Consider the following 15696-nt stretch of genomic DNA (forward strand, 5'->3'; position numbering starts at 1 on the left):
GACTATTACTACCATCTTCCCCAACTACTGTGGCCAACAGTTAAGGATGATGGGAGTTGTAGTCCAATATCTGTAGGGGAGCCAAAGTTGGAACAGCCCTTCCTTTAGCAGAGGGCTTTGAACAATAACTCACTATTCTTAGCATAGCTACTGAAAAGATATATTTCTGCCATAAGTGAATATGCCACTACTTTAGTCTTCTGTTTGACAGCATTTCTTCTCTTCAAGAGGGGCCCACAGGCTCTATCCAAGCTAGGAACTAAGTGTCTTGGGCTCTAAAATCCCAAGATTACTGGAGTGTTACTCAGTAAGCTCAGGAGGACTTCTGAGTAAACATGTTTAGAATGAGTTATCAAGCTGGCTAAAGTAAATAGCTTTAAAAGCTTATTTACAGTTAAGTAAATAACTTCTTCCATAACTGCTTCTGCTACAGCCACAGTTAACTAGCAGACTCCCTTTCTGTAGTTGGCCTTCTAAACATAAAGATTATATTTAGATCTTGCTTACTATCTGTAGTCAAGTAATAACAATTTCAATACTTCAAAATGGTGTGAACATTTTAATTTTGTACACATGACAAGATTTTACACCAAGTAGTCAGTTAAATAGTACAAATTTACATTGTGAGGAATGTTTAAAAAATGCAACTAAAAAATCCTTTTCTGTCCATAACCCTATACCTCCCCCCAACATTTTACAGTGAAAAAAAAAAACCAAAACAGATTTAGTTCACATTCCTGCTTCATCCCAGACACAGGACACTGGTTGTGAGAGTGCATTTTACAATTCATCTTTTACTTCTGTGGGTTCCTGCAAGAGACAGAAAAGATTAACTGATGTGTTTCAGGATGCTAGTAGTCAATGAATACATGACAATGCTGGGCAGTACTCTCTCCAGAAATGACAAGGTTTCTCCTCTGTTGGATCACTGATGGAAGCTATTCAGAGTATAGGGGAGGGTGATGAAGAATGAAATGACTTACTTTTTTCTCTGTTTCACTGTCTTCTTCACCATCTTCATCAGCTTCTACTTCCTCCTCCTCTTGTTCTACCTCTTCTGCAGTCTCTTCTGGTTCTTCCGGCTCCTCTTCCACCTTTGAGAAACAATTTTATTTAGAACAAAGCCTTGAAACCAATTGGGCAAACAAGCTCAGAAGCAAAACATCACAATTCTTAGATGTTAATTGAAACCTTTCATCAATATTGAGCATATTGTTTTAGTCCAACTTTGGGGAATGGTTAAAGACTGAAGGAGCAGTGTTCAGCCTCCTTTCAATAGTTCTGCGAGCTGGTAGCATTTAAAAACAACAACATTCTTGTACCCTAGCTTTGAATTTCTAGGAGAAGAGCCACAGGCACCTGGGATTTTTCCAGCCCCATTAGTTAAGTTTGATGTAAACATAACTGGTTTTAGATCATTGCAACCAAAATCATACCACTACAGATGGTTCTTTAGAAAATAAGAATCAGAAATAGAGTAAAAATGAGCGAGGCTGGGCAATTGTCTGGTTTGGGTAACTATTTATCAACTCTGCTGTTTAACTTGTTCAAGTTCCTCAGAGGCCTGACATTCTGACAATGAGCTTCCAGATTCAGACATTCCATAGTCTTGGAACTTTGACCTTTCCAACAGAAGATTCTGGTAAGAGTATCAGTGGTTTTTACAATGAAATGCTGATCAAGCCATGTGTGTAAATGCTAGTTCTGCAGCTCCACACCCACTCAATGTTTTGACTAACCTTCTCCTCTGGGTCGATGTTCAGACTCAGTCGAAGCATTCTTTCTATCCTCTCTCCATATTCCTTTGTATCTGGTAACAGATACCCTGATCTTAGGGTAGCAGTCTCAAATAAAACTACAGCAAGATCTGCAACTGTTTGATCATCTTCATTTTCCTGTGTTAAATGAGAGGACTCAGACTTAAAAATGGACATGCTATTGAGATCCCAGATTCCCACTTGACTGATATGAGCAAGTCCAGTAAGTTATAGCAAGATTTACCCCAAGATTTAGTGTTTCAGTAGAGAAGTGTGAGCATGAACAACTTTGTTCGTCACCCCATAACAAGTTGTTCTCTGGGCATTATTCAGTTCCATAACAGTGGAACCAGTGTGAGAATTTCCTTACCTGAACACGCCTGAGCATGTCTTTTATTAGAGGATGTCTAGGGTTGATTTCAAGTGTCTTTTTTTGGCTTGCATAGTAACTACAAGAGAAAAATACTTATAAGGGCAAGTAAATACATTCCATTGTTACACTACACTATTTTGAGGTTGGACTTGCAAACTTTAAAAAACCTGATTCAGTTAAGATTTGCTTAAGAAATCTTGTGGTACAATTCAGAGTTGAAATGAACAGTGCCTACATCTAGAGATGTAGGTTTTCTAGGAGTCTGAGGCAGGGTGGGTGTCTTGGAATCCTGAGCTACTTGAGTTTAACCAATTAAAACGAAACTGTTACATTTTTGAACTCAAAGTGCCCAATACAACTAGGGTGAGCTCATTCCAGTAATATTTGCAAAGAAGCAGTTATGTATACTAACTAGTACTGCAATACCAAATTTAAGCCAATGCTTTGGCATATTTTACTGAAGTGGCATGTACCTTTGTAGTCCAAAGCACCTTAGTTAACCTGATGTGTCTAATGCAGGTTTTAGGTAATTAGTTAGCCCTTTAGTTATCAAAATTATAAGGCACAACTGCCCCAATAGGTTGCACTTGTACTATTTTGTTCAGAAATCCTTAAGTGGAGGAGATGGAGACAACTGATGCAATTAAAGTATTGCCCATGTTGAAGAATTGACTTCAAAGTCAAGGATTCAAGATCATAAGGACTATCAACTTGCCAGTAACAGTTTGCAGTTTTGAACAGCTAATAAGTCATCACTAATTAGCAACTGTGACTTATGCCCTCATTTTTATATACTTGGGAACTGCAGATCTGCATGAATGAACTCAAGCAAGTTTCACATTTATTAGTTCATTTGACACCCTATTCTAGTTTCCTGGTATGAACCAATTTCTCATATTAATTGACAACTGCATTTAAAATTATGTGCCCACTCTCTATTCTAATGAATATGTGGGCTCAATCTAAGGAAAGATAGTTCTACAATGTGTTGTCCCAGACTATAAGGCCTTACTGTAACAAGGAAAATGCCCGACTAAGTTAATGCTTCATCTGGTAAGACTGCCTAGACAGGGAGCACTCTCTAGAACAGCTATATAAAGAGAGATTAAGAAAGGTAAGATTGTGCCATCGAGTCGGTGTTGACTCCTGGTGATTACAGAGCCATGTGGTTTTCTCTGGAGAATACAGGAGTGGTTTGCCATTGCCTTCCTCCCGCACAGCATGAGACAATGCTTTTGCCATTGTCACTGAAGTGAGCATCCACCTCCAGCACCTTCCTATATTGCTGTTGCCCAATATGGGTGACTACAAATATATATTTACTAAGCACAGTCTGGGAAGCACACTGGTGGGGATTTTAACTAACAGCCTCTTGCTCTCTAGGCAAGCTGCTTCCCCACTGTGCCACTGCAGCTGATAAGAGATTAGCTACTTAATATATATCCTAGACACAATGAATGGCATCCAGATCTTCAGCTACTTTAGGGAAGAGCTTCTGCTTTGCATGCAGAAGGTGCCAGGTTCAATCCTGGCATCTCCAGGTGGCGTTCAGAAAGACTCCTGTCTGAAACACTGGAGAGCTGCTGCCAATCATACTGAGCCAGATGGACCAATGTTTGACTTTGAACAAGGCAGCTTCCTCTGCAGTGGAGCAGAGTCCCATTGATGGTGCTTTCTGTGACTAGAAGGTGCTTCTGCTCATAGAGCACTGCTCCACTCGAGGCCTGGATACTGCTCAGCATCCAGAGTAGACTTATAAATGATGAACGGAAGCCTTACTTTGTTGAAATGTCCTTGCCAGTCTGGTAAGCCTGAGCCTTCATGATTCTTTCCATATTGCCAGACCATCCATACTGACTAGCCACAAGAGCACATGGGGATTGGGTTAGTCGCTGAGACAACACTGCCTTTTCAATCTAGACAGAAAGAAACATTGCAATTGTTGCAAGCTCACAGAGAGAGATCGCACGAACACCATGGGAAGAACACCAGATTCCTCAGTGTGCACATACCTTATCTTTTAGAGCTTTATCTTTCATCCAATTTAGAAGGGGCTCATATTCTTTTTCTAAAGCTTCACGAACTTCCTTTGATTTCTCACTTTCATCAAACTTCACTCCTTCCTTAGCTACATTCTGGAACCTCTTGTTATCAAACTCTGGGAGAGCCTGAATGCAATATTCATCTACAGGTTCAGTCAGATAGATTACTTCATAGCCTTTCTTCAGAAGTCGTTCCACAAATGGTGAAGATTCAGCCTAAAAGTCAGTTCAAGCATGCATTTGAGACCATTTTGTCTGATTTTCAACACCGTAGATATTTTACTACCACCAACCACATGAGCACTACTCAAACATCTTTAACCTATATTTCAGATGCAGATGCCTCAAAAAGCAGCTTACAAAAGGTCATAACACAGCAAGAAAACACAAACTTAAGTATGTAGTACACCTCTCTGGGCTCCTTGGAGGCAGAGCGGGATATAAATGTAGTAGTAGTAGTAGCAGCAGCAACAACTCCTATCAACTCTACAGTGAATTAAAAAAACACCAGGGTGGCTCCCTGTTCCCAAAAGGGCTCATGACAAACTAAACACACACACACACACACAAGCTTTCTGCTCAAGTTGCCATTTTATTTTTACCTCCTTTCTGCTTGATCCTGCCATGAAATAGATTTTGTCCTGTTTCTCCTTCATTCTTTCCACATATTGGTCTAGACTAGTAAGGTTGCTCTCATGTTGAGAAGACTGGAAACGAAGCAGTTTAGCTAGACGTGTACGATTTGAATGATCCTCAATTACTCCAAGTTTTATGTTTGTGCCAAATTCTTTCCAGAATGTCTCATTGTATTTTTCTTCAGCAATTTTTTTAATCATGTCAAGTGTTTTGCGGACAAGTTTCTTTCTAATCACCTAAATGATGGATAAGAGAGGATATTTATCAGCATGCTTGAATTTGACAATTTTCAGAGCATGGGATGTTGACAACAGTAAGAGCCAAAATATACTGGGACTTAGAGAATGATTGAACATTCCTATAAACACACTTATTGTACAAGCTGTACGATTCCTTAATACTGTTTTGCCCAGCAACAAGGATAAATTGCTACTGTTCTCCTTTCATCCTATATTGCTAAAAAGGCAAACAAGTTGGTAGCTGGACAATTGTGAGAAATGAGTAAGTTAGAAGAAGTAAACTGCCCCTCATTCCATAACAGCCGAGGTTTCTCTGGGTCTTTGTTGCAAGGCATGTAAGTAAGGGTGTTGATCACAGATTTACCCTTCAGATCAGGGCTGTATAATTTCATCCCTCCTGTAGAAGTTGAACAACAACTCCCATCATCCCTGACTACTGGCCACTTTGATGGGGATGATGGAAGCTGAAGTTGTACAGTCCTGTTTCAGATCATGGAAGCCCAATATTTGGTGCTGCCTGAAACCACAAGGAAAGATTGTTCACGGCCCAGCCTATTTTCTCTTCTGTTCTACAACCCCTACTCTAACGCATTAAAACTATGGCTTTCTCAAGTTAAGTTAAGCCCATGCAGTAAAACATACCTTTAGCAGTTTGTGCTGCTGGAGGGTTTCACGAGATACATTTAGAGGAAGGTCATCAGAGTCTACCTGTAGTTAGAAAGGAAGATTTAACAAGAAGTTTGACACAAGTCTGGAATTGAAAAGTGTTACTATATACTGTTCCTGAAGATACTTACAACACCCTTGACAAAGTTAAGGTATTTTGGCATCATGTCATGGAAGTCATCAGTGATGAACACCCTCCGGACATAAAGCTGCAAATAAACCAACACTGTTATAAGCTACTGATTGCAATTGTTTGTTCAGGTTGTAGAAGTTTACTTTTTTCTTTTACCTTTATGAAGTCACTCTTTTTGGATCCATATTCATCAAACAAGCCACGTGGAGCAGTGGTAGGAATAAACAAAATTGACTTGAATGTCACCTCTCCTTCAGCAGTAAAGTGAATGTAAGACATAGGATCATCAGACTCCTGTGTAAAGATGGAACGTGTCAGTTTTCTTCACAACTAGTCTTTAGAAGTGCTATTTTGCTATCATTCAGACACATGCTTTTAAGCCACCATTAGAGAAGTGGAGTTGGATGCAACTGTAAAGGTGGTCACCAAGAGCATGGCTGCCCACCAGCCATCTGCCATCATCTACCCTATTTCTTACCCAGCAGCTAAACAGATACATAGCTTTTACAGAAGTGAAATAGGGACTTCAATAAATGAGTTGGTACTTCTCACTTCTGCCAGAACTGAGTTTCTTTGACATGTGCCTCAGAGTAAATGGAGATCCTACAGCATGCTGACCACTATCATGAAGAAAGTCAGCCCACCACGTGTTATGGTTGTCAGGAAGCAGATGAGCATTCTTTCTGGTCCTAACCCTATTATGGGCTCTGACTAACATCCACTTAAGGTTAATAAAATAGCCTTTGTTTTCCAGTCCCTAAATGCAAGAGGCAAGCACACCTTAGAAAATGATTTGTAGAAAGCTTTATATTCATCTTCTTCTACTTCTTTAGTGGGTCTCTGCCAGATTGGTTTGATGTCATTCATAAGCTCCCAATCCCAGACAGTTTTCTCAACCTGTAAAATATTTTCGTCTTAATTAAATAAGCTCTTTACACATTCAAGCTGCATTTTCAAGCCATGGAAACATTTTCTGCAACTATCAAAAAACATCAAGTCTTTATGTTAGTAAGCTACTTGGTACTCACAGCTTATTATGTATCTTATAAATCTAGTCACTCTCTTTTCTGTAGTGGCAATGATTTAGGAATTTTAGCATTGTACACAAGTGTGCACTTAGGAAGCTTGTAATAAGAAACAGGAACATAGTGGCAGATAAGTACAATTATAGTTGAAAAGCATGGATTAAATACTTGTCACTATGCACATGACTGATTTGACTGGGTCTAGCTGAAAGCTTGTTGAAGGTCAAACCACTCTTAATATGAAAACCCTCACCTGCTTAGTCTTTGGTTTTTTCTCCTCTTCTTCCTCTTCCACTGCAGCTTCATCATCTGCGTCCTCTTTCTCTTTTCCTTCCTCCTCCTCAATTGGTTCTTCTACAGTTTCAGTCTGTAGAAACATTTAAGCAGAGCTTGCATATTCTGTCAAAAGAAACTAAAATATCCTCTCAACAAGCAACCCCATGAAATCCAATATGAACACTCAAAAGAATACTGGTTTTATTTGTTGAATGTTGACAAACATGGTTATAGACACTCTTCAAGTATCCACCACATGCCAATTCATATCCTTTGCTACTGCATGGAAGTCAAGTGTGTTCCTGATAAACCTTCATTTCCAATTATGTAGCAGCCAGTCTGGCTTAATTAACAGTACTTTGCATCTTAACATCTCCAGGATGTCAAAAAGGGGATCCTAAACTGCTAGATGTTAGCAGATGCCTTCAAGGCAGTGCTGTACAACCAGTCCCAAGAAGAGTCCCTGGGGGGACTTGACTTCTTCAACTTTAAGCTTGATATACTCCAGCGTGGTTCAAATCTTATTTGTGTACTTGTCAACTGATGTGAGAAGAATTCTGCGAGTGGCCTTTTGTAGCAGACTCATTTGCTCAAGCACAGCCCTGTTTTTCCAGATCAAACTTGCATTGGTAGTTTGTTCTTTGGCTTCAGCAGCCTCTTGTTAAGAGCACCAGTGGCTTGTTTCTGCCAAGTAACCTGTGCAATGTGTGTAACAGTTGAACATTATCAAGACTAGTGATTCTTACCTTACTGCTCCATACATATATAGGGAAGTTTATGAATTGCGAGTATTTCTTGACCAAATTTTTAACTGTATCCAACTCAAGATAATCCGATGCTTCTTCCTTCAGGACAAGGCTGAGGAAAAGGGCAAGCCATTCAGTATTGCATTCGTTCAAACCAGCAATTTAATATCTGACATATTTTAGTTTAAATTCATTAAACAGTGTTTTGAACAAAGTTATCCAGACTGGACTACCAACAAAAACCATGGTGCTTACGTTATGTTGCACATAAGATGCAGATGTTATCTTTTTAACAGCCTAACACAGAGATTTCAGAGAAACAGCTCTGCGATTTTGAGAACAGTACTATCCTAATGGCACAGTGGGTAAATAATTTGCCTAGGGAGCCAGAGGTTGCTGGTTCAAATCCCTGCTGGTCATGTTTCCCAGACTATGGGAAAGCCCTCTATCGGGCAGTAGCAATATAGGAAGATGCTGAAAGGCATCATCTCATACTGCATGGGAGGAGGCAATGGTAAACCCCTCCTGTATTCTACCAAAGAAAACCACAGGGCTCTGTGGTCATCAGGAGTCAACACCGACTCGATGGCACATCTTTACCATCTTTTATTAAGAAATTGCTGTGAAAGCAGAAAATGCTTATTGCATGCTGTGAGAAGTAGCAGCTTCTTAGGAGATTGTAATCTATGGCAAATTATCACCAGTTTGCTGCTGTTAAAACATTTTAAGAGCATTGTGTTATGCATTTAGACACCCCACTGCCACTGAAAGTCAGCTTATTCCAAGTCTCTGATCTCTTCATCACAATGGAATTCCTTCTCTTGAAGCCTCCCTCCCGTCTAAGGATTGTAGTTGTAGCTTTTGAGGAGGTTCCTCAGAAGTACACCTAGTTTGTGAGCAACTAGTTACTGTTGCAACAGCTCATACAATATATGAATGTGTGCAGAAAGCTGGCTTTTAATCACTTGATCGTCCTGAAGGTGCAGATATTAAAGTCACATGCCAGAGGGGATTTTGGGTAGTTATTGCTTAACATAACACTGAATTAGAATAGCAAGAACTGCCACATCTATTCTGTATTAAAATATTCAATTTTAATCCTAGTTTAGATGGAATGTAAGAAAATCTGATTTCAAAGTTACTTCATTATTCAGCTGCATGTCTTCCCAATTAAGTTCATATTAGATAACACCACAACACCAAAGTGTTCACATCTATCAATCTTCCATCTTAAAAATTTGTAGCTGTATCTGCAATATTGATTACAGGAGCTGGGCAGCTACCCCAAACCCCAGGCTTCTGCCTGCTGTCATGGATGATACATCTATTCCAGCCATGGACCAAACTAAGCGTGTTGCCAGATTTGGCTTATTTTAAGCCAAATTTCGGGTTATGGCCCATTTGACCCACGAGTATACCCCTCAGGTTCTGGCAACAAACCAGGCACCTTCGATTGCACAGTGCAACCAAGAGTTTAACACTGCTGCCAAAAGTACCCAGCTGGGCACAAGAACAATAAGCAGCAGACCCAGACCCTGTGCTCACACCAGCAGAGATGTCTTTAAGCACTGAACTCCAGGCCAGGCCATTTGAAGCTTGTGGTATAAAAGTTAACTTTAAGAAACTGTGGATAGACCCAAGATTATGGACAGTATCCAGCTGAAGTCAAACATCTGCACCTGCTTTCATTTATGAGTAAGGTAGTGGCTTTAAGAGAACTTCCAATACTCACGTGATAGTAGTACCTCGTCCCAAGGTGTCTCCTCGAGGATCACTAATAACAGAGAACTCATTTGAGTCAGACTCCCAGATGTGCTGAGTACCATTATTGTGCTTAGATGTGACAATAACCCTGTCTGCGACAAGGAAGGCCGAGTAGAAACCAACACCAAACTGACCAATCAACTCAGAAGTAGACTGGTTCTCTTCCTGCATCTCAGTGATCTTACTTAGAAATTCACTTGTACCAGACTTGGCAATAGTGCCCAGATTTTTTATTAGTTCTTCTTTGGTCATACCAATGCCCGTGTCTGTAACATGAAGCATATTCTTCTCTTTATCACACTGCAAAATAAGACAGTTAACATCAATATTCAGCATTACTGCTTGAAAGTTCATTAACACACACTGACCAGCTTAACATGGCTTTATGGACAACTCCCATGTAAGACAGCATCCCCTTTCAATCTTATCCTCTATATAACTTCAGTGAGTACTGGTACCAATGTAAGAAAGTAGTTGTCACTTCTAAGAGAAGCTTGTGACTGGAGCAGAATAAACCAGAGCAGCATCTTACCTTGATTTTTATTGTGAGCTCTTCATTGCCAGAAAGAGCATTGTCATCAGTCAGTGAGATCAGACGTATTTTATCTAAGGCATCAGATGCGTTTGAAATCAATTCCCTCAGGAAAATCTGGAATGAGAATTTTAAAAGTGTAAGGTACATGCACAAAAATATTCACAACACTACTGTCTTTCAATGACCAATGCTTACCTCTTTATTTTTGTAGAGAGAATTGATAATCAGCTTCATCATTCTGTTTACTTCAGCTTGGAATGCATACTTTTCTGATTTCTCTCTGATTTGCTTTATTTGGGATGCATTTAAACCATCCAATTGGATAGACTCCTCTTCCCTGTGGGAAGCAACACCAGAATACACATTAAGATTTAATATATTTTAGTAGCAAACAAAATGTACATTCTGCAAGCAGTTAGAAATGGTCCTTCTTCAAATCAAAGTCTGAAGAGGCAATGAACTGCTACTCCCAAAGTTCAAAGGTGCCCCATGTGCACCTCTCCTTGCTCTGTGTGGGTAATGCTGGACTTCAACAGGAGGGACATTTCATAATTTTGACTATCAGGTGCAGACATGTTTCCTCTCAGATTTTTCTAGTAATTTATTTAATTTTTTTTTAAAAAAATCTGCTGCCTAAAAAGGCAGCAGCATTTTGAAGTTCAAGGACAGTGAGTCCACTGAACTGCTGCCAGTAAAGGCCTCTATCCCCAGCTGATCCAATAAAGGGTGCATTAGGCTCAACTGAATCATACAATTCTCTTCATCACACCAAATCCAATGGAAAACTGTCCAATGACACCAGCATCAAATCAGGTCTAGTCAGCCTACATATATATTTTAACTGAAACTATTTAAGTCTGTATGAACAGCCCTCTGAGGGAAAGAAGCCATAGAAAACGTTATCTTCTTTCCCATCAGCAGTAAAGGCTTGTTCATGAGAGGGAATCCTCCCTCCTTACTAACACCTTACTGCTAGAGCAAGACTAGACCAATGTGGACCAGTTTAAATGTGAGGAAGTTGTATTGCCTCACATTTACCCAGCACTGAGAGAAGCTGACATGCAACAGGGAACCTTCTCTATGGCTTTGCTCTGTATTACAGTGGGCATACACAACAGGGTTCTCTTTTTCTTCATATTATTCGTTCTTATTTTAGTCACTATCCAGTTCATTTTATAGAGCAAGAATTCCAAAGATCTTTTCCCTCCATACTATCTCCAAGTTGAAAAAACCCTGACACAGCTGCACAAGGGAAATCTTTGTTTCTCGTAATTTTATGCTTGCAGCTATCACCTCAAGTTACTCAGTGTCAAATAAGTATTAACTTCTTTAAAAGCCAGCCCTCCTTTGGAAAGTAAATATGCTTTAGTCCAAGACTTAACAATAGCCTGTTTAACAAAGCACCAATGCTCCCAATTCAATTGTGACCTTGAACAATTTGTAAGAGTTACTTTCTTGTACATGTCTCAAACTACTATTCAGATAAGGTTTTTCCCAGCCCCCTGAAAACTGTCAGAAGCCAGTACAATGATGTCACTAACATGACAGTCTCATCACAAGTAACAAATATGTTGTTATGTAACCCAATGCATTCAGTTATTTTGAAATAATATGTATCCCTACTAGTTACTTTCATTAGAGGCACAATTTAAGGTGATATGGGAGGTGTGTGTCTGAGTGGTTCACTTTAAAATTTAGTTTTATAAAGAGTTTCAAGACAAACCTCTGAACAACTTCATCATCTGTTCGTGATCCTTCCCTGCTTTTACCCAAGTCATCTTCCACAGTGCCATCCACATCAAGCTCATCTGCCCGGGCCGAGGCTGCAAAATAATAACTCGACTAGGTTAGTACTAAGCCAGTCACTCAAAACATTGCTGCCAACTCCCATACACATACATGTAGGCAAAATAGATTAGAGGAACTTTCTGATATTTGTTTATTAATTATTATTATTTATTCATTCATTCGATTTCTATGCCACCCTTCCAAAAATGGCTCAGGGCAGTTTACACAGAGAAACAACAAATAAATAAAATGGAGATATGGAAATTTTCAGAAGTAGGAACTCCTGAACACTCTTGTTATACATGCAAACTGAAACTACTACAGTCAGGGTGAGGAGCCCAGTGTTGACAGCAGGACCACCTAAAGGGCAACTCTGGGAAATATTGAGCTCAGCATGGTGAGCAGGGGTGCAATAACAGCTTACATGAATGCAAAGCTGATGAAAGTAACTTTCAAGCCACACCCATTACACAGGGAGACACTGCGTGAATGGGGCAAACCATGTGCTGCTAGAAAGTACTGTACTCTCCCAGATGATAGAGTAATGCTAAAGAGATTACAGCACATGCAGGGAACAATCTATGGTCCCAAGAAAGAATGACACCATCTCCTTTGTTCAGCATCTAGTGAACTGGTGGGCGGGGGGGTTGACCAACACGTGCACTGCAAGAAGGTATCAAAAAGGCTGCTATACCCAGTATAGTCTGACAAGCAGTACCAGATCAGTACTTAGAGACATATGGAGTCCAACTTCAATGAGACAATCCAATTTTTCTCAACCTTCATAATGGCTATAACAATCTATCTTCCAGGCTTCTTACAAAGGCAAACAAGAATATAAAGCACATTGTCAGAGCACAGCTCCCTTGCCCCTTTATCCCAGAAGACTCTTCCCCCATTTATATCCCCTCGGGTACATAAACCAAATTAATAAAAATAAATAAATTTCACCACCAACAAAAATTCCCTTTTCATTTACAACAGCCCAATCCCCAAGCAACTCGATTCACCAAAATCTTCCCAACTTTCACTGTCCAAGAGCCCATGAAGTTCAGAAAGCAAGCCTCATTTAATCCCATAGGATTCATTTGACTAAAAATGCAATGCCCAGCACTTTCTGCTTAGAAGCAGCCTTTCCCAAGCCAGTGGGGCTCACTTAGAAGACTTCAGCATATTGGAGCCGGATCCTCCTCAAATCCTTCCTTAGCCCGCACAAGTTAAGGCAGGGAGGACTTACTTTCAGCTCTATTTTGGCATTTATATGCCACTTAAAAATAAATAAATTATGACACTCAAGGCCTTGGGACTCAGGATTGCCAATTTTGACTGAGGCTGTTCCCAGAGGCTGATTTTTTCTTATCAAGCCACTAACCTACACATGCATTGGATTTAAAAACAAAACAAAACACCGCACCAAAAACCAACACCTCCAAGATCGCTTCTGAAAGGGACCTGGAGATAGAGGCCGACTCTTGGAGACGCCAGGCCCATCCTGGAGGATTCGCAGCAACCTTGACGGGGCTGGCAGGCGACCTCCCACCCAGCACTGGCCAGACTTAAAAGGGCATCTACAGCAAAGCAAGAGGGCTTCGTCCTGGGTGCTCCGTCCACGTCCTGGGATACCTCGCTAATCCCCAGAGCAGGGAAGAAAAGAGGACCTCAGAACTTTTAGAGAGAAAACGCGGAGAGCTGGGCTGAGGCAAGTTCCTCGCACGGCCTGCTGGGTGGGTAGGTGTGTGATCGGGGCAAGGGGGCCTCCCCAACTACCACCCACAGAAGGTTCCAGAACACCCTCCTCCCCCTCACTCACCGGCCAGGAGAAGGAGGCAGACGAGGCCGAGTCCCCACAGCGGCTTCATAGTGACAGACTGAGAGAAGAACGATCCGGCCGGACAGCACCTGCCAACTACCTCGTTTCCCGCCTTCTCAGTGGGACCAGCGAAAAGGAACAGTCCTCCTTTCGTGGGGAATCTCAGCACCCTCCTCAATGGCACACGGTACTAAAGCTAGCCAAGTAGGCAGCCCGCCCCCTCAGGCTTATCACTAGCCAGAGCCGGGAGGTGGGGGGAAGGGGCCTCTCGGCCGCACCAACCAGAGCGCACCACGCCAACCGTACAGCCAGTAGGGAGCTTGGAGGGGTGGGGCGGGGCTTCCGACTCACCAATCATCGCCTTCCATGTGAGGGTTCTCGGCGCCAGAGCGTGGCTGGGTCCGATTGGCTGTTGCTAGGTGAATGGGCCAATCAGTATCAAGGGCGGGAATAGCAAGACTTTGGTTTGTTTTTTTTAATTTAATGGTTTTTTGACATTAAGGTTTCCTGAACATGTGTTTGGCTGAGTCGAAGAAGGAAACGTGAGACTGGGAGTATTTTTTAAAAGAATGCTAACTCTACAAGTTTAAAGCTCCCAAACACTTCCGGGGCAGCAGTAAGTATAAAATTACATGAGAACGTTACTACGACAACCTTCACTTCCGCTTCTGTGCGCAATCACTTCAAAGAGGTGCAAAGACTGCCGACCAGAGGAGAATCAGCGGGAACGCTAGGCTGGGCCAGAAAAACCTTTGCCGCACTGCGAAGCCCAGTTAAAAGAAATAATGGTTTTAAAATAATTGCAAATATTTTCCCAGCATGCAACGCTTCATAGGCTCTCAGCCCAGGGGCTCGCTCATCATTGGTGTTCGCGGTGTCGACGTCATTTGCTGTGGACCGCCCCTCTTAGGTTGTAGGGTGGCAGTTGTCGTTTCGGGATTTAAAGATACGGTAGTGTCTTTAGCTATGCAGATTTGTTTAAAAACTTGTGCCATCCCAAGACGACTTAAAAAAGACCTAAGCTGTATGGAAAATATTATAAAGCTTTTCCTAAGTTTTAAAAGCACCCTGCCATGCTCGTGGGCGGGGGACGGTTCTTGAGAGTCCCTAGGTAGGTTTGTGTGTTTGTTTTCCAGGATATTGGCTTTGGCCCAGTTCTTGCTGAGATCATGAAACTGCATCTGGGCTCTTCAAGACTGCATATCTGAAAAATCCATAATGGAACTTTTCCTATTTAAAAACTTCCCAACTATAACTGACTAGCATGTTGTAAGATATATGCTGATAATCATGCAAGCAACATCTTATTTAGAGTTTACAGAGTAGTGAGGTAAACCACACACTCATCCTCTCCTGAGTGTGGTTCACCTCATTGCCCTGTAAACTCTATGTAAGATGCCTGAACTTTAAGCCACTGTATTTGGATAAGTGGCTTAGATTTTAAACTTTTATAATAAGGACATGCAACACCATATAGAAAAAAAATTGGTGTTCAATGAGAAGGGGACCTTAGAAATATTGTGAAATTTAATTTGGATCAAAAGGAGTCTGGAGGTGCTATGCCCTCATAAGAACAATACATAGAAAGTCACTGAGAAAGACTACAAGTCAAAATGTGTCTGACTTCATAAGGATCTCAAACTCACTTGGAATCACAAAACTACCCAATCTGGTCAACATATGTCTGAGGACTTTTATGATACTTGAACTAATTCCCTAATCAGCATATGTATGAAGACTTTTAATGTATTGTGACTTTTTAAAACAACTCTTATTAAGTTTTAAGCCATTTTATGCAGCATTATTAAGCTTTATTATTAAAATACCCATCTATAGTCCTCTCTTTTGTAGTTGTTTATTATGAACCTAGGACCATATTACAGTTTTTCCTGATCTTTTGTATTGC

The 15696-nt window shown here is 40.9% G+C and overlaps 2 protein-coding genes across 2 annotated transcripts in view; one reads left to right on the top strand and one right to left on the bottom strand.

Moving 5' to 3' along the window:
• Positions 1–546: 546 nt before the first annotated feature.
• HSP90B1 (heat shock protein 90 beta family member 1) lies at positions 547–14036 on the bottom strand. The gene is made up of 18 exons (XM_053258343.1): positions 13791–14036; positions 11916–12015; positions 10388–10529; positions 10190–10306; positions 9626–9957; positions 7894–8005; positions 7125–7238; positions 6627–6743; positions 6003–6140; positions 5845–5922; positions 5690–5755; positions 4775–5044; positions 4143–4388; positions 3910–4046; positions 2128–2206; positions 1740–1895; positions 984–1094; positions 547–810 (listed from the first exon to the last, which is right to left on the bottom strand). Exons 1-18 carry the CDS (start codon positions 13837–13839, stop codon positions 781–783), a joined length of 2394 nt encoding a protein of 797 aa, XP_053114318.1. The 5' UTR covers positions 13840–14036; the 3' UTR covers positions 547–780.
• Positions 14037–14443: 407 nt separating this feature from the next.
• The window catches only part of NT5DC3 (5'-nucleotidase domain containing 3), a 72599-nt gene continuing 71346 nt past the window's right edge, over positions 14444–15696 (top strand). The window contains exon 1 of the mRNA XM_053258350.1: positions 14444–14901. The gene's annotated coding sequence lies outside the window, so the exon portion shown is untranslated. The remainder of the gene's footprint in view (positions 14902–15696) is intronic.

Source organism: Hemicordylus capensis, chromosome 5 (assembly GCF_027244095.1).
Source record: "Hemicordylus capensis ecotype Gifberg chromosome 5, rHemCap1.1.pri, whole genome shotgun sequence".
NCBI lineage: Eukaryota > Metazoa > Chordata > Lepidosauria > Squamata > Cordylidae > Hemicordylus > Hemicordylus capensis.

Excerpts from the sequence above, each read along its gene's own strand:
- HSP90B1 (XM_053258343.1), bottom strand. The coding sequence starts at position 13,839 with ATGAAGCCGCTGTGGGGACTCGGCCTCGTCTGCCTCCTTCTCCTGGCC. Across the intron at positions 10,307-10,387 it reads CTCTCTACAAAAATAAAGAG|ATTTTCCTGAGGGAATTGAT; the intron begins GTAAGCATTGGT and ends TTCTCATTCCAG. Across the intron at positions 5,756-5,844 it reads TTAACTTTGTCAAGGGTGTT|GTAGACTCTGATGACCTTCC; the intron begins GTAAGTATCTTC and ends TTCTAACTACAG.